We start from the raw sequence: 18,884 nt of genomic DNA, 5'->3' as shown, positions 1-18,884 counted from the left end.
TGGATTGAGTTTCAATTTATTAGCCCTCATCCAGTCCATTGTCACAGTCAGGCACTGATTTAGCACATCCACAGCCTGATGAAGATGAAAAGGAGAAGCAGAGCTGCGTGTCATCAGCACAGTGATGACAATGCACTCCAAATCTCCAGATGACTGCACTCAACCGTTTCATGTAGATGTTGAACAGCATAGGGGACAAAACAGACCCCTGAAGAACCCCATATTGGAGAATCCATGGGGCCGAGCAATGTTCTCCAAGCATCACCTTCTGGAGCTGACCCTCCAAGTAGGAGTGAAGCCAGTGCAATGCAGTGCCTCCCAGTTCCAGCTCAGCCGTCCCAGAAGGATACCAAGGTCGATGGTATTGAAAGCCGCTGAGAGATCAAGGAGAATCAACTGGGTCACACTCCCCCGTCTTTCTCCCAACCTAGGTCATCATACAGGACGACCAAGATTGTTTCCATGCTAAAACCAGGCCTGAACCCCAACTGAAACGGATCCAGATAATTGGTCTCATCCAAGAGTGTCTAGAGCTGGCTTGCAACCACCAGCTTAAGGACCGTGCCCAGGAATCGAACATTTACCACCAGCCTGTACTTATTAAGATTTTCCAGGTCCAGGGAAGATTTCTTCAGGAGTGGTCTCACTCTTTCAGGTGGCCCAGGACCACTACCTCTCACAGAGAGGCGTTACTCACTTCCCTGGCCCAGCTAGCTGTTCTCTTGCTGCTAGCTTTTATTAGCCAAGAGGGGCAAGGATTCCATATGGTTGCACGAACCTGTCTGTGAAAGATCCACCAGGACTGGCCCCAACCTCCCTGTGAGGAAGGACTGCTCAGGACCCAATCCCGGGATCCCCTTCCCAAAAACAGGACTGGCCAAACCCGGCCTTCCAGTCCCCGCAAATACCCAGTAGCCACTCTCCTAAGCCAAAAGACACTGAAATTAGCACTGAGGTTACGCAGAAAAACCACACCAACTAAAGGCTGGATAAAGGTTTATTAAGATCAAAATAAAGGGGTAAAGGGAAAGGGAAGAATGGAAGTAGCAAGTTACACAAGAGGGTACAAAGCCAACTCACTTAACTATATACAAAGAGCTTCATGAACGCACACCCAAGCAAAATAATAAATCTACCTGGCCTATCCTTACATACCAAAGTATGGATCTCCCCGGATAGCAACCTGCTGTCTGCAGGTCCAGGACCACCAGGATAAAGGGAGACCCCATGCCTCGACCTCAGCCCTCTGTTAAAGCCCATCCCTGGCAACCCAGGGCAGATTTTCCTTCAGCCAATCACTGGCTCAGCCCCCGGGTAGACCACCCTTGCCTCCAAGAGGCTGGAACTCCCCACCAACTCCAGCTGTTATCACTTCCTAATTAGGAGGACTGTGCCCAGCCTTGAGCGAAGGGGCCGAGGAGCCTCTAGGTAACACACAATCCCAGGTGGTTACATCCGACGTGACAGCCTAACCTAATCTTTTGGTAGAAAACAGGCTGTCATTCTTGACACTGTCCAAGCACCTTGTCCCCATCCTCAAGCTGTTCAACAAAGCTGTAATTCTTTTGTCATTCTTCTCTATCTTGATAAGTTCATTTTTCTGCCAAGGCCACTTGCCACATTTTTGTAAACCACCTTTGAGATATCATGCCCCCCTCTCCTGTGCTTTGCCACCTCAAGTCTAGCTTCTATTAACAACAGTATAAGTTCTTTGTGAAGTATATTCCTACAGGAGTAATTAAATTAGTGACTACAACACTAATAATAGGTCAGGCAAGAGGAACAATGGCCTTATACCGAGTCAGACCATTGCACCATCTGGACAGTATTGTTGACTGACTGGCAGCAGCTCTCTCCAGAGTTTCAGGCAGGACTCCTTCGTAGCCCTACCAGGAGAAGCCAGAGATTGAACCTGGGACCTTCGACATACAAAGCATGTGCTCTACCACTGAATTACGCACCGTTGTCAAATGTCTACTACAGATGGGCATAGCTACCATGTGATCCTTTGTCTTCCAGCACCTAGTGTTTTATTAATATAATGAACAGAGTTGTATTGTGTATTCTGTTTTCAGTATTTACAGATTTTACTATTATAACATTCTGCAAGAAAAACGTTAAATAATTCTTTTGAATTGTATTTCCTTTCCCAAGAGTCCAAATCTTTACTACCTAAAAATCTGTAACAACCTGATGAAATTTACACTCCATACATGTATGCCTGGAATAAAACCACCAGACATGTACTCTGACAAGCCATTTCCATAGCCCTCCCAAACAACTGCACAACGTAAGCAGTTTGCCAGTGCAAAAGGACTATGCACACTGGGAGGAAGAATGACAAGCAATTAGGCAGGTTGGCAAATATGATACTGACTTACATAAGCACAAATACCACCTCAACAGTAGTCATTTTAGCTGGAACTTAGGATTGAACTGCTTACTACTGGGTTATATTTAAGAGAGGATTCAAATACACTATGGTCAGAGAAAGTAAACCCCTCTATTGATTCATACCATGATGTGATCATTCATTGATTTACTAACAATGGGAAGGTAAACCTTCACCAGAAACTTCCTACATAATTTTGAATTAAATTCCTGGAATATTAATTTTAAATATAGAGCAGGGGAAGGGATTCCACAGATGGGGTGCCACCACTAAAAAGACCCTTTCTTGTAGCCACCCGCCTTGTCTCATTTGGTGGGGGCACCTGGAGGACAGCCTCAGATGATCTTAACATCCAGGTAGGTAAATATGGGAGATGTTCCTTTCTAAACTTTTGGGAAGGTCGCTGTTTTCAAATCGCTATAGGCTCAGGTGGTGGAAGCTGGTGACTCTGATTTTGATGGAGCTGTGAATCCATTCCAGCTTTCAGTCAGAAACAGCCAGAACTCTAAAGGAGCTATTCAAGGTGCTGTATCCCACCCCCAAATAGGTTCAGAACCTTGGATAGCTCCTCTAGAGTTCTGGCCGGGTTCTGACTGAAACCCGGAATGGATTTACAGCCCCAACAAAATCAGAACCACCAGCCTCCACTAGGCTCAGCACTTTGAGTGGTTTGCCCATCCCAAATCACCCCTTTTTGCATTTATGATGGCTCTGGCCAAGATTTGCCCCAGCCCTATTGTTTCTGCCTGGAATGGCTATTGATGCCACCCAGGATCTTCCTGCAGTCTATTTGTGGCTTTGTCATATCAAGTATAACCCGCATTTGTGCCTTTGAAGCTCTTGTCAAAACAGTATTACAGCTCTGAACTCTCATTGTGCTGGTACACTAGACTACTTCCATTCACAGCTGCTGGATCAGTAATATACTGGGACCATGCTACTGAAGCCACCTTGGTCTCCTGACCTTCCCATTATTGGTAGGATTCCACCCGCTTCTTAGAGCATGGCAAACTCTAGAGTTCCATTGGCCCTCATAATGCAGAGAGAGCCCCTGAAGGACACAGAACACCATTGCTCTGCCATCCACAGTACTACCTTTTTGCCCAGACTCCCCAAGGTCTGGCCACCTTGGTTCTCGTCTTACCTGAAGCTGAAACCCATCGCAACCTGCTTTTTAAACAGACTTATTTTTCCACTGAGACCCTAGAAGTTTCAATATGCCCCAGTTTTCAGCTTCAGGAACAGTAGCAAAGGAGAGGTATCTTCGCAACTCTATCCTACTTTCAGGAGGGCCTCCATCAACAAAGTGTCGCTTCCTACTCTGCACCCCCTTTTCTCTGCTGTGTGTCTCTGTGTGTGTTAACTATAGGTAACATCATTCCACCATGCCCTTTTGTTATACTAAATGTGCGCCAGGATTAGCCTGATTGCACCATCCACTGTTAGAACAAGCCTCCTTGAAATCCTTTCTTTCCTCCCCATTTGTGCAAGCTACCCCCAATCCATTCTTTTCCTCTCCCAATAGTGTTAGGGCTCTCCATTTGCCTAGCCCAAACCTTCTCAACGCCTCTGCACTCAGAAGCCCAGCCCTGACCAACCCGGATGTTACGCACATGCTCACACACCATAGCCCTTGGTCCAGCCACCCAGAGAACTAAGCTAGTTTTCCCACAGTCTGATTCACTTTCAAGACACTGAGTGCTGTGCATGTTTTGATTTCTGTAAGAGCCTTGTCTATTTCCCTATTTAATAAATACACATCTTAAAATTCCTGGGTGTGTTTAATAAATTCCCCCATTTTGAAGAAGTCAGTGTGTGAAAGTCATTGGGTCTCCTCCTGCCAGACATCCTATTGGCAAGTTTAAAAGATCCCTTAACAAATGCATATCTTGAAATGTGTGCAAGTTTGTACACGTTTCTAGAGGAGCACATTTGGTAACAATACCCAGACCCTCTCAACTGTGAAGGCATAACTAATATTTTAATCTTGACGGTGCACTTTTGCAGAAGAACAAAAGTGCCTTTCTGGATTAGACCAAGAACCACCTAATTCAGCATTCTAATGAGTTAGCTTCTGTTTACTCCTATTCTAGACTTCATGTAGACGAGCCTTCCCCAACCTGTGTCCCTCCAGATATTGTGTATTACATGACCAAAGGTTAGGGAAGATGGAAGTTGTAATCCAAAATATCTGGAGGGACCTGGGTTGGGGAAGGCTGATGTAGACCAAATTTCTGTGTTGCTGAATACAATATTTAAAAAATGATGAAGTGCAAACTTACCACAATATAACTTTTGCGTTGATGTCTTTCCTATATGGGAAGGGTGATCTATCATCAACTTGTTTTTTTTCAAATGGAATTGGAGAGGTATTCACTTGGTCTGCTTCATAAAGATCAGCCCATCCTGGCAAAGTATCAATATCCACAAAATGGGAAGGAGCACCCAAAGGATCCATGGAATGATGAGATGAACACGTATTTCAGTTCACTTTATAAGCGCTCCACTTCTTACCAAGGTCTTGCTGGTACAATGGGTAAAAGATACATAGAGTCAAAAGCTTGAACTCTTTACTGAAAACAGAGCTAATATATTCCTCTGAAAATATACATCTGTAAATCACCGGCTGCATTCACATATCATGGTAAACCAGGGGTGGGCAACTTGTGGCCCTCCAGATGTTTTTGCCTACAACTCCCATCATCCCCACCACTGGCTATGCTGGCTGGTGGAAGCTGTAGGACAAAACTACTGGAGGGCCACAGCTGCCCACCCCTGTGCCCAATCATGGTATAGCACAGCCTTCCCCAACATGGTGCCCTTCAGATGTTTTGGACTTCAACTCTGATCAGCCCCACCCAGCATAGCCAATGGTCATGAACACTGGGATTTTGTCCAAAACATCTAGATGGCACCAGGTTGGGAAAGGCTGGATTTGTGTGACATGCACAAGCTGGAATGAGCTCGAACAAGCCTCAGGCTCGTATATTTCCCTCTCCTGTGTGGAAGATTTTGCTTTTGGTCAACTGCAGTTTGTCATGCCAACTGGAGAAACAAACTGTGGTTAACCCTAATTATTTTTATTGTCAAGCAAACCAACTTCAAATCAGTTTCTAAAGCTGGCTTGTTGAAACTAACAATAGTGTTAACTGTCTAAGCCTGAATAATACAGCAAATTCTCGTTTACTAAAAGCAAATGTTTTTGAACTCCTTCTCTTTGCCACACAGGAGGGGGAGAGCACATGTGAGCCCAAGGCATGCTCAATCCCATTCCACCTTGTGCATACCATGCTAAACCATGGTTTTGTCATAGTTTAGCATGGCGTACAATCAATGCCATAGTTTATGAGCTAGAAAAAACTGTTTTTCAATTCTGGCATGAAATTCCTTCAGCCTGGAAGCATTTTCTCATACAAGCACCCTGAAGCATTCAAGGATGTATGGCTTTCCCCACAAATGAAGCCATTTGGTGAATTGTATTTTGTTCCTAAAGTTCTTAGGCTTAGCTGAAGCAATAAACCTGAACAATACCACTTCAGACTGCAGGTAAGAACTTGCATGATAGAATGCTTCGCTACATAATCTGTTTTCTCTGCAGCTATAATATTGGCATGCCAGGGAAATGGATTCTAGTCTAGCCTCCTACTCTCACGCCAGATTCCTATGTCTAGAAATCATTTTTGTAGGGAAATGTTCCATCATACAACCTCCTACCTAAGCGGCACAGAACTGACAAAACTTTACCACTTCATCTACTCTTTGGCAGATCCAGGTCTTTCTTAAAGACTTTGTTGCGCAGTATTATGCTGTTAAAAGCAGGCCTTTATGTTGGACCAGAAGATTCCTCCTTACCTGGCTTCTGCAAAGACACACTTACACCTGGTCTGTTGTAACCACGCTGTAGTTGCAAACTATGTTGACAGTCTCTCTTTATTAAATTGCCCTCTACATTTATGAGAATTTCCCTTTCTGGAGCAAATTTCCCTCCTGGTTAATGTTACTGGGGGTGATTTTATTAAAAATGCAAACCAGGCATAACTCTCTACACAGCCACTTCAACCCTGTCACGTGAAAATTAGACAGACAGAGAGCGCGCGCGCGAGAGAGAGAGAGCAGTGCCAGAGGCCATGAAATGCAAGAGACATGCAACTATGGTATTTCTATGGAAAGCTTAGGACAGTGAACAATTCACCATTACTAATAAGCCTGTTTCCCTCGCTTTTCTCTGGACCCATATATCTTTCCTTCTTTCTTGCCCACTGAGGGTAACAGAACCTCACGCATCTGACGAGGTGGACTCTGGGAACAAAAGCTTATACCACAAGGCTCTCTGCAGAGGAAGGGGCCAGAAGCACAGCTGTCGGGAAAACTAGGGGCAGCTGGCCTCTGCTTGCTTTTTTCCCCGCTGAGAAGTTTCCCTTCCTCTTCAAACTTTACTCCCCGCCTTCCACAAACGAAAGACTAGCGGGAAACTGAAGCAAGGCAGGACTGGCGCGACCGCAAAAGGCCCTCATCGCAACCCGGGGCTGCAGCGTGCGGCGGCGAGAGAGGCAGGAGCGGGCGCGAGGGCCGCGGGCGGCTGCCTGGGCAACGCGCGGCGAGACTGCCCGGGCCGAAGACAGCCGGCCGCGGACGCGCGCGCGCGCGCCCCCCGGCCGCCGCTGCCGCTACCCCGCATCCGGCCACGGCAGGATACCGACCGAGCGCTCCGCAAAGTCACTCCCCGGGCGGCCCAAAACAAAGCACGGCGAACCGACCAGCCGCTACGGCTGTCCGGTGAACGCCCCGATCCTGCGAGGCGCCTCCCACGGCTTTCCGCCGCAGCATCCAATCCCAGAGGCTCAGATTACCGTAGAGATACAGGAAAGGGACCGGGGGCGCATGCAGAGAGGGATCTTGCTGGGAGCTCGTTTGCTGCCTGCGGTCTCCCCAGAGGTGGAAGTCAAACGCAGCGAAGAAGCCTAGGATTTTAAGGCAGCTGTGCTTGGGGGGCGGCGCGGCGCGGCGCCACCCCCTCCCCTCCCCTCCCCTCCCCTCCCCTCCCCGAAAGGAACGATAGCCGCAAAGACCGGATCTCGTGCTCTTTCTAACGCTGATCTTACTTCTGACTCGCCTGGGGGCTTTTTAAAGGCCGTTAAAAAAGGCCGCGCCTTTGCCATTTCATACCCCCCCCATATTGCAAGATGGGGAAGGGGCTGTAGCTGACAGTGGTTTACAACAATCCTGCCATGCAATCCACTGCTAATATTGCAGGTCGGAGGTGAGTCTGAGGCTGGTTTCCATTTCCACCCCGCCCCCGCCATAAAGCATCCCCCAGGTTGCCACAAAGCTCAAAAGGGAACTTAAATTGCCTTCTCATGCCGCCCCGCCTCCAGCAAGCGCACCGCTCCGTCGCATACGGAAGCCTCGTGTTTCATTGTAGGCACGTTGCACTTTTAGATGTTTAGGCACTCAAAAGAACCCCTACCGGCTGGCTGAGGGATGCCGCGACTTGCAGGACCTGTTTCCATCCGAACCTGCATAGGATCGTGCCCGCAGCTAGAGCACGGACTCCTTTGCCGCTACCTTTGGCTGGGGTGGCGTGGGACACGCTGCTGCGCAACCACCGCAACGACAAGGCCTTGGCTTTCTCCGGTGATGTATATGGGCGCTCCCACTTCCATCCCGGGGAGTCGAAATATAGCTTCCGACGGGACCCCGGGAGCTCTGCCCCTAGGCGATGGGCTGCACTCCTCCACAATTTTCTCAAGCGGCTGATCTGAGTTGCGCTTTTTCCGGTTCCTGTCGTCCCGCCTCTTCCTTCCCCTATCCTCAGCGGCGATAGGATGATTGGCCATTTCCTCAGCCGCGTGGTGAGCGCATGCGGCGGAGGGACGGTCTTTAGCTGGCGGTGGGTGAAGCGGCGCGCTCTCGCTCCGGGAAAAGGCGGGCGGGCGGCCTCTCGTTCGCAACCCCATCGGTCTTCAACGGCGCGCAGGGAGAGAGAACGGGCGAGCATCCCTGCGCCGGCGTAGAGCGGGAGCCTCTCGCCTTCCGAGCAGCTAGTACAGCGGACCCCCTCATTTCAGGGATTAGGACGAGGAAGGGTGAGTTTACAGTGCGTTTTCTCACCTCGGTCCACACTGCTTGAAGCAGGTGTGCCTCCCTATGTCCAAACCCAGCTGTGTGGAGGCTCCAGTCTGCAGTGGTTATCTGCCTGTTCTTTTGGTGTGGCTCGATGGGGACGTTATGGGACCAATGTGGGCTCTGCGGCTTGCATGGCTAGGCTCTGCCTGTCACTGGGGAGTCATTCTGGGGAAGGCAATTCCTGTGGTTTCAGCGGAACTAAATGTGTGGAGAATGGCTGTACAGAAATGCCCTGATGGCAGTGCTGGAAGCATGCTCCCGTGTAATGTGTTATGAGCATGAGAGGACACTGCAGACGTGGAAGGCAATGCGCCTGTGTTGATTCGTAGAGGCAGAGCAGTAGCAGCTGCTGCCTGAGGGCCAGCAATAGCATTTTAACATTTCCAGTATTACTTCATAAATCATGTTCTTTCTCCTTGTCCAGACTGGATTCAGCAGGGACCTGGAGACCTTTCCATGGGTCTCACCAAGCAATATTTACGCTACGCAGCCAGTGCTGTCTTTGGAGTGGTTGCCAGCCAGAAAGGAAACATTGCTTATGTGACTCTGCGGGGCGAGAAAGGTCGTTATGTGGCAGCACCAGCCTGTGAACATGTTTTCATCTGGGATACAAGGAAAGGAGAGAAGGTAGGCAATTGTTTTAGCCTTCAAGAAGAATATACAGCAGTCCAAGATGTCATGTGCTTTATTCATGTGTGTATGATGGCGTTTTTTTGCCGTGGCTAGAAGTAGCTGTATGAGGCTGCTCATGAGGATGGTGTTGGTGGACTGTTAAAAAAGCATTACTGTAGTCACATTGAGCTGTGATGATGATACAGCATAGGAAGGCCATGTGGGCAAATATCTTTTGTCAGTACTGGACAGAACTAGGCTTATGCTGGGTGCATGGAAATTTTTGAGTCACTCTTCTGGAGCTGAAGTTCTATTGCCAATCTCATAGAGCAATCTTGCCTGTACTGCTTCGTAGCAATTTCTGCCCTTTTATTTATATGCTAATGGTGACCTCATTTTCCAAGTATGGATCCTTATGTAGCAATAAGAGGGAGTTATTAGCAGGCTCAGGGGAATCCTAAGGTATAGATAAGTACAAAAAATCCAAAGAAAATTAAGGTAGGGGAGGCCCTCAAGGAGGACTGGGCATGCTCAGTGGCCAGAGAGTGCTGACTGTTGGGATGGAAAACTGGGGGGAAGCAGGGACTGAAATGGAGAATCCTGAAAAAGGGGATGAATGGTTGAAAACCTGAACAGGAACACTCCACGCTGCAACATCTTGTTGCTTGTCTGACCCGTTAGTACAAATAGTTATTCCTTGCCTTTTTATCTGTTGAAACCATATCCTTCTGCTCTGCCAGCAAGGACAAATTGAGATAAATTACTTTAACGTCATGTGTGCCAGGCAAGGAGGGAGATCCACACAAAATCATTCCTTGGGACCCACATTTTGCTGCTCTGGCAACAACTTGTATTGCACAGAAAAGACAGTCAAGAAAATAAAATTGGGGTCGGGGGCTAGGAAAATAATGATTCATGCACGCTCACACTCAGGCTGCAATCTTGCATCCACTTCCCTGGGAGTAAGCTTCATTGAAATTAGTGGGACTTCTGAATAGACATGTATAAGACTGTGCTGTCACTTTCTGTGTGTGTCTGTCTCTGTCTCTGTCTCTCTCTCTCTCTCTCACACACACACACACACCTAACTAGGGGCCGAGTATGCTCAGGGGCATTTTTCCTTTGTAAGCTGTTGGCTAACCCAGGTGCATTGAAAAGCAAAGCTCCAGCTTCCACCAACCATTTTTATTTTCCTGAGAATGCCTGGGCTGGACCTCATCTTTTCTCTTGCATTTTCCTCTCAATGTTCTATTTGATTCCACCCCTCTGCCACTAGCAAATTGTTCTTTAACTCTTTGTCCTTCGCTTCTGACTACCACAGTGTTTCTGCCAACAAAGCAGCAACTGGGGCCAAAGCAGACAGGACTTTAACGTTGTAGATAGCTATGTTTTATTTTCTTCCATTTTTACTCCAGACTGAGCGCAAGGGGTTGGATCTGGATTGGAGCCCTAGTGTGTGGGGCTCAGGGGGTTTTAACCCTTCCACCTTGCTACAGTCCTGATCCAGATTGCCCCCTGCCCTGCAATTTCTATTGCAAAATAGTAATTCCTTAAAGCTAATGGATCATTTTGCAGTATAAACTGCATGCATGGAAGGCACTCCGATCCAACTCGGGACCATGGGGGGAAGTGTTAAAACCCCTAACCCCCATGGGTTAGGGGGGTCCAGATTGGAGCCCCTGCACGTACTCTGGAGTAGAAATGGAGGTGGTATGACATCAAAGTCATTCTGCTTTGGGTCTAGTGGAGGGGGTAGAGTGTGGAGGTTAACTGGGTGGGTGGGATCTTGGAGGGAAGAAGAGAAGGAAGGAAAGAAGAAAGAAAGGAAGGATGGGAGCAGCCAGCAGGAGGACAGGGCTTGGCTGTTCAGCATGCCCTAGCCCACAGGTTAAGAAGATTAAATAAAAAAAAAAAATCAACTCATTGGCTTCCTGGGTCTGCACCTCCCCATCCTTGCCACCACCTTTCCTTGTTACTGCTTGCTTCTACTCTCTACCATTCACTGAGCTGGCTTGATTGAACCAACTGAGGAAAGGGAAGAAAGATGGCCGAGAGCAACAAAGAAGAAAATAACCACCTTCCCCAGCAAGTCCTGTTTTTATTTGCTGGCTTCCAAGTCCATCCCTGATCTACAGGCTGCTGAATGGTCTGTCTGGTCTTACCAATGCTGATTCTACCCCCCTCCTCCTACTCAAATTGGCTAGGCTCCTGGGCATGCAGATTTCTTTCTCCTTTGAAAAAAAAAATATCCTGTCTGTTGTGTGGAGTGCCCAGCAAGGTTGCCCTCCAAGTAAGGCCTCCATGTTTTCCAGGCTGGGGAGAATGAAATGAAATTTAATAGGGATAAATGCCAAGTTCTGCACCTAGGAAAAAGAAACCAAATGCACAGTTACAAGATGGGGGATACATGGCTCAACAACACTACAAGTGAGAAGGATCTTGGAATTGTTGTTGATCACAAGCTGAATATGAGCCAACAATGTGATGTGGCTGCAAAAAAGGCAAATGCTCTTTTGGGCTGCATTAATACAAGCATAGCTTCCAATTCCCAGGAAGTACTAATTCCCCTCTACTCAGCTCTGGTTAGGCCTCATCTGGAGTACTGTGTCCAGTTCTGGGCACCACACTTTAAGAAGGATGCAGACAAGCTGGAGAAGGTTCAGAGGAGGGCAACAAAGATAATTGGGACTGGAAACAAAGCTCTGTGAAGAGAGACTGAAAGACCTGGGCATGTTTAGCCTTGAGAAGAGAAGACTGAGGGGAGATATGATAGCACTCTTCAAGTACTTGAAAGGTTGTCACAGAGAAGAAGGCCAGGATCTCTTCTTGATCATCCCAGAGTGCAGGACACGGAGTAATGGGCTCAAGTTACAAGTCTGGCTCAAGGAAGCCAGATTCTGGCTGAACATCAGGAAAAACTTCCTGACTGTCAGAGCAATACGACAATGGAACCCATTACCTAGGGAGGTGGTGGGCTCTCCTCCACTGGAGGTGTTCAAGATGACGCTGGACAGCCCCCTGTCAGGGATGCTTTGACTTGGATTCCTGCATTGAGCAGGGGGTTTAGTTAAATAGTATTAAACATACTGCACTATTGAGGTTGTGATTCTGGCCCTGCCACCACCACCACACACATACCATAGAATCATAGAATAGTAGGGTTGGAAGGGGCCTACAAGGCCATCGAGTCCAACCCCCTGCTCAATGCAGGAATCCAAGTCAGATTATATGAAGCTACTGAAAGCTGAATCTTTTTGCGGAATGTAAATATCTAATGTGTTCTAAACAGTCATATGTTTTGTGGGTGGGGATTGAAAGAGAACTCTGAATCTTTGCTAAAGCCAGTGGCAAGAGTGTTGGGCTAGGATCTGGGAGATCCGGGTTCTAGTCCCCACTTGGCCATGGAAGCTCACTGGGTGACTTTGGGCCAGTCACAGACTCTCAGCCCAATCCACCTTACAGGGTTGTTGTTGTGAGGATAAAATGGAGAGGAGGATCATGTAAGCCGCCTTGGGTTCCTTGCAAGAGGAAAAAAGGCGGGGTATAAATGCAATAAATAAATAAATAAATTTGCTAAAGCATCTTTAAATATATTTGATTGTGATATACCAAGATGATACAAGGTATTTGAAAATGCCTATATATTTTCCTCATTATACAGTCTCAACTGTTTTTTTAGATTTAGTTAGATCATATGTATTTGCTTTACCACACTTTAAATTGCCCTGAGTGTATAAAGATGGTTTAAGTGTACTAGTAGTTAAGAAATCTGTCTTATAAGCACTAAGGCATGTAGTGTGTGTTTAATTAAAGGCTTTATTCTTCCAAACCTTTCCATGTGAACCTGTTTGTGCCGTACCACATTACAAAAGTTTCCTGGCTTTATTTCATGTTGCAGGTTCTCATCCTTCAGGGGCAGAAGCAGGAGGTTACTGCTCTCTGCCCATCCCCAGACGGTCTGCATTTGGCTGTTGGATATGAGGATGGATCAATCTGTGTATTCAGTCTCCTAAGTGGTGAAGGAAATGTCACCTTCAATGGTCATAAAGCTGCTGTTACTGCCTTGAAATATGATGAGCTGGGAGGGAAGCTGGCTTCAGGATCAAAGGTGAGAATTCTTTGGAGAATTGGTGAAGAGTTCTCTGAACTATTCAGATGTAACCGAAGAATGTCAGACATATGTAAGTGAGGAGGCTCGATGTGAAGTAAGAAGCAAGCTGTAGATGAGATCTGGTGTTTAAATAGCAGTTGAAGCCAAAACAAGGGCAAAGCTAAATCGCAGGGGGATAACCCCTTGCAAACATAGAAGACAGAGCTAAATATCGAGGTGGGGGTGGGGGGAATCTGGCAAGAACTTACAGGCCTTGCAGCCTTACATTAACAAAGACCCCTGAGTGGTTGAAAAGAACCTCAGCTGCATATTTTAAACTAACTAAGCTTAGAAAGAGAGAACAAGAGTCTGCTTAAAGCAGGAAAAAGTGCAGGCTGGCTTCAGGTTGGGCTCAGTTTAGGCTCAGGTTTTAGGCCTTAAAGAGCAGTTTATTAAATAAAGCAAGTTTAAGAGTTCAGCATATCATTTAAGTTTTAAAAAACACACAGAAAAAGGATCCAGACCTTGCAGGCCACAGCCTTCCCAAATCACCTACCCTTTTTCTGTTGTCCCCTCCAACAACCCTTTGGATAGAGGATCTCCCCTCAATAGGTCTCCCATTCACTATTGTTAATAGTACTCCATCCTAAATAGGAATCACCATTCCCTTTGGGGCCAACTGACCTACATTCCCTGCCACTGAAAGCCAGTGCTGATCAGAAGTTCAAACACAGCCTCCCTTGCTTTTCAAGAGTGGCCCTCCAATCAGATTCACTGCAACAGCCGTTGGGCCTGTCTATATAAGGAGGCACGCTTGCGAGGGAGCCAGCTGTCCAAGCACGAGGAGACTCAGTGACAAAGTGTCTCAGCCCCGGTGACAAAGCATCAACAAACAAGCGAATTAAGCAACTGTGCGAGTTTAGCAACAGGGCGAGGAAGCCAGGACAGTGAATTCTTCCGTCCCTACTCATAGTAAGTTAACTGTAAATAAATAACTATAACTAAATTCCCCACCTTCTCATCCTAAACAACTAAGTTTTCCAGGGAAAACACACCCAAATAAAAAACTAGTTACGAAGGTGGAAAGCCAGCAGAGGAACGGGTGCTAGGGTGCTTGTCATTGCTGCCTTTCTAGGCCCTTCAGGTGTAGGTAAGTGAGGTTCAGCATAGGATCTCTTGGGCTGTGGGACGTAGCTATCAGAGGTGGTCAAAACAAGTCCTTCTTCCTCTGGCTCCAAAGTGACAGGCCAGAATTGCTCTTGCCTGCCTGTCCCTAATGGCTGCGCCCACTTTCTAGCCGAGGCTTCTCTTCTTCATGTGCCTTTCTGTTCTTCTTTTCCTCTACTAGGCAGGTGTCTGATCGCTTGCCCCTCTGTCCAGCCTCCTCCTCCTCTGGACTTTTCAGTGGCTTGGCTTTTTCTTCCATTCCTCCCATACTATGCTACTGCTCTTTTTCTCAACTCGATCTTGGCCCCACGCTGCTTGATAAGCTGCAGTTGCAGCATTTCTGCCCAGCCAGCCAGACTGATGAGCTGTCCTAATCTGTTTCTTGCAGCTGTCGCCCCCATTTGGAGCCTTGAGGAACCAGTGAGTCCCAGTGGTTGCCCACAGTTATACCCCACTTTTCAAGACAAAATGCCTTCACATAGCCAAGCTAGTATAAATACAGTTTTAGAACAAAATCAATTTTTAAAAATCCTGAATAATTTACTTGTATTTCTTCTGCTTATATGACTAAGATTCTAGTACTTGAACAAATAAGGTGGCAAATTTTTCAGAAGCCACAGGTACATGTTGGAATCTTCATCACCCAGGCAGGCTTGATCTCCAGCATTGGATGATGAAGCGTTTGCTTTGTGAGCTTAGAGATCTAAGTAGACCAGAACTTGAAGGGGAAGGCTGCTTTCAAGGAAGTGCTAGGAAAGCATTGGGTTAGGGGAGTGTTTACAAAGCATTGGTACTGTGAATTAACCAGGTGGTGGTAGGGAATGAGCATGGAAACCTTTTCTGAACATATGCGGAGGATCTCTAGCTGTCAACTTCTATCATTTGTTTAATGATTTTTATTGTTTGATCGTAAACTGCTTTGAGGACCTTTCTGGTGGAATTATGGGACATACATTTAAATATAAATAAATACACTTGTCACAAAAATATCAAGCACCTGGCCTTTTAAAATGTTCATGTTTAAAAGATGAGGACAAATTTAACTTTATACAGTGAGGTAAGTTGCAGGTATTTACATGTTTGTCTGAGGTGGTATAAAGACAGGAAATTGATTGGTTGTCCTGCTAAAATTAGTTTACAATATACATGGCCATGGAAGTAGTATGTGTTGAGCCTCAGAATTTTCTTTTTCTTCTAGGACACAGATGTCATCATTTGGGATGTGATCAATGAGAGTGGTTTGTACCGACTGAAGGGCCACAAGGATGCCATTACACAAGTGCTCTTCTTGAAGGAAAATAACATATTGGCTTCCAGGTAAGGGTGCTCAAATAGGATACTACAAGCAAACCTGTTTAAATGTGTTAGTGTCCTGATCTAGTACGTGGGTTAATTTTAAGTACTTCATTAATCGGACTGTAATGACATAATGCAGGCCTGTACAATGTTTGAACCATCAAGCTGAGTACAGCCCACCAGCCATATATTTTGGTCTGCCAGGTTCTTAGCAAGCCTTGTTTTTTGTACTCCTAGGCAGGCAGCAAAACCAGGTTCATTGAGCCCCTAACGCAGGGGTGGGCAATTTGTGGATGTTCAGATGTTTGTTTGTTTATTACATTTATACCCTGCCTTTTTCCTCTTGCAAGGAACCCGAGGTGGCTTACTTGGTTCTCCTCCTCCTCATTTTATCCTCACAGCAACCATGTGAGGTAGGTTAGGCTGAGAGTCAGTGACTGGCCCAAAGTCAACCGATGGGCTTCATGGCCGAGAACCCGGGACCTAGAACCCGGATCTTCCAAGTCCCAGTCCCATACTTGAACCGCTATGCCACACTGGCTCTGTACTACAACTCCCATCAGCCCTAGCTAGCATAGCCAATGGTGAGAGATGATAGGAATTGTAGGCTAACCACCTGGAAGGCCACAAATTGTCCACTCCTGCCCTACTGCATCTCCATACGGCTTGACATAAGTGAGACCAATCTTTCCTCTTCGCTCTCTTCCCCAACCCCCAGTACAATACTTGTACAAAAACTCAACATTTCTTAAAGCTGCTTCTAGGTGGTATATGATAATTAAATGAGTGCCAATTTAAAGTTGTTTAAAAGCAATGCTACAGGTTCATAGAATCTTCAGATTGCAGGGGTGGAACAGACTCAGTGGGTCACCTGGTCCAAAAAAACATAAGAGCAGCCCTGTTGGATCAGACCAAGAATCCATCTACTCCAGTATCCTCTTTCCAACAAAGGCCAGCCATATTGAGCCTTCCCCTCTGACGTCTGATAAAAAGGTAAAGGTAAAGGTGTCCCCAACCAGTCGTGTCCGACTCTAGGGTGCAGTGCTCATCCCCGTTTCTAAGCCGAAGAGCCAGCGCTGTCCGAAGATGCTTCCGTGGTCATGTTGCCGGCATGACTGAACGCCGAGGTGCACAGAAAGCTGTTACCTTTCCCGCCAAGGCGGTACCTATTTATGTACTTGCAATTTCTTGCTTTCGAACTGCTAGGTTGGCAGAAGCTGGGACTGAAGACGGGAGCTCACTCCGTCACGCAGCACTCTGGTCTCAAACTGCTGTCCTGCCGACCTTCCAGTCTGCCGTTCAGTGTCTTAACCACTAAGCCACCGCGGCCCTATACCTAAGAATTCTTGTTAGATGCCTGCCCACCTTTTGTCCACTGACTCACTAGGACAGCTTATTACACTGAATTCATACAATTAAGCAGTCCTTTCTAAAGATAAGTGCCAGCGTGGGACCAAGAGATACCCAACTTGCATTAGTCAGTATGCAACATGAGCTGGAACAAGGGCTATATAACATTCAGAAAGCAGTGAGTCAGCATTTCAGTTTACCAGGATGATAATCATACCTCTGGCCTTAGAGTCACTGTCAACATGGAATGTAAGGTTACTGAGTCCATTAGCAAATTTGACACTCCCTTGGTGTGAGAAGGGTATGCTGGTGGCTGTTTATTTCTCTAAAGAAAGTAACTGTCCCTCTGTCTTTTCTCCCCATACCCCATGTTATCTTTCTTTCAGCTCATACAGATTGAACACAGTGGCTGGCTAGCTGTCTTTCTTTTCCCCTTTCCCCTTTCCCCTTTTCTTTCAAACATTTCTATCCCGCTCTTCAGTTAAAAGACTTCCAGAGCAGCTTACAAGAATCAACAATCAGACAGTCCCTGTCCTCAGGTTCACAGTCTAAAAAGACACAAGGAAGGGGATTTGTAGGGAGGAGGGTAGGGGAAGCATAATGGTGCCCAGATGGATGGGAACATATCAGTTGCGCTTGCGCTGCATCTGTCCTTCTCTGCTGGGCTATTCTTTGCTGCCCTGTTCCTTTTTTCTTTCTTTTCTTCTGCAGTTCCCCTCCTTTTGAGTGCAAGCTTAATCTGTTTCTTCTCCCATCATGTTTCCGCAGATGTTGGGGGAGGGAGGGGCCCCTGTGGCGTTCCTGCCTCTTATCAGTGAGAATACCTCACTCATCAAGGCCACCAAGAAGATTCAGCTGCAGTTTTTCACTTGTGATCTCACATTAATATGAAGGGTTTTACAAAGGGATAGTTACTAATTGCTTCATGAAAGTTAAGCTAAGCAAGACCTGTTTTCTAGCTTTACCACTGCCTGATGAAGCTATATGTTGGCCTACAGAACTCAGAACCTACATGTTCATTTCACATAGTGTGCCTGATACTGTACACATACTGTAGCCACCACAGAATAGTGAGGCTAAACATAGAGTGCCTAATATTAACTTAATAGGAAGGTTATTTAGGGTGAAATTGTTGCCATTCATTGTGTAATTCTTTCTTTCTTTCTTTCTTTCTTTCTTTCTTTCTTTCTTTCTTTGCAGTGGAAAAGACACCCTAGTGAAATGGTGGGACTTGGATACTCAGCACTGCTTCAAAACTTTGGTTGGGCACCGTACTGAGGTGAATAGATTGCAGAGATGCAAGTGATATGGGCAGAAAGATAATGATTGTTATACTTTTGTCTTTGTTTGATTTCTAGGCAAGGCAGGCTGGGAATTGTGTGTTTGGTCATTATCAGGTTTAGAAAACAAGCAGCCCAATTCTAGCATGTTCAGTAAGAAGTAATTACAGCCTAAATTTGTCTGAGTTGCATCATTTGACTTGTGCACCGTCAGTAAGAAGAATGCCAACTTGAAGTTGATTTATGTTTCTGATAAACTAGTTCCCCTTAATAGTAGTGTCAGTCATAATTTGGTTCTGATGCTAATCTACCTTTAGGTAAAGATTGCACCTTTTATATAGGATGAATTTTGAGCTTGTGCAGTGTGTGTATGTGTGATATGATCAGAAAGGCAATTGTGGCACATCTCAGTTAACAGTTTTACCTATTTTTTGTATCTTGTCTATAACCCACTTGGACAAAATGCAATGTAGTGATCTATTCTGCAAATTCTGTCATGCATAGATTTTACTAAGAGTAATATTTTGGTTTCTCTTGGGTATATGGAAATACATTGTTGCAACTGTCTGTA

At 46.3% G+C, this 18,884-nt stretch overlaps 2 protein-coding genes across 8 annotated transcripts in view; one reads left to right on the top strand and one right to left on the bottom strand.

Moving 5' to 3' along the window:
- The window catches only part of GDAP2 (ganglioside induced differentiation associated protein 2), a 47,972-nt gene extending 39,820 nt beyond the window's left edge, over positions 1-8,152 (bottom strand). Inside the window, exons 1-2 of one of the 7 annotated variants that reach the window (XM_084835277.1) lie at positions 7,744-8,152; positions 4,675-4,916 (exon numbers count right to left, since the gene is read on the bottom strand). In XM_084835277.1, coding sequence (XP_084691403.1) covers positions 4,675-4,850 — 176 coding nt within the window. In that variant the 5' untranslated portion in view covers positions 4,851-4,916; positions 7,744-8,152. Of the gene's footprint in view, positions 1-4,674; positions 4,917-7,092; positions 7,180-7,242; positions 7,444-7,743 lie in introns of those variants that run through there. The other 6 variants (XM_084835273.1, XM_084835274.1, XM_084835278.1 and 3 more) reach the window with 6 other exon arrangements.
- A 94-nt stretch (positions 8,153-8,246) lies between these two features.
- Positions 8,247-18,884, top strand: part of WDR3 (WD repeat domain 3) — a 52,454-nt gene continuing 41,816 nt past the window's right edge. Inside the window, exons 1-5 of the mRNA XM_084835272.1 lie at positions 8,247-8,478; positions 8,943-9,145; positions 13,029-13,238; positions 15,586-15,704; positions 18,234-18,312. Of these exons, the coding sequence (XP_084691398.1) occupies positions 8,975-9,145; positions 13,029-13,238; positions 15,586-15,704; positions 18,234-18,312 (579 nt within the window). The 5' untranslated portion in view covers positions 8,247-8,478; positions 8,943-8,974. The remainder of the gene's footprint in view (positions 8,479-8,942; positions 9,146-13,028; positions 13,239-15,585; positions 15,705-18,233; positions 18,313-18,884) is intronic.

The sequence above is a fragment of the Heloderma suspectum genome, chromosome 2, assembly GCF_057233095.1.
Source record: "Heloderma suspectum isolate Gila_16-S chromosome 2, 16-S_ref, whole genome shotgun sequence".
Classification (NCBI taxonomy): domain Eukaryota; kingdom Metazoa; phylum Chordata; class Lepidosauria; order Squamata; family Helodermatidae; genus Heloderma; species Heloderma suspectum.
This window is presented reverse-complemented; position numbering and strand designations above follow the sequence as displayed.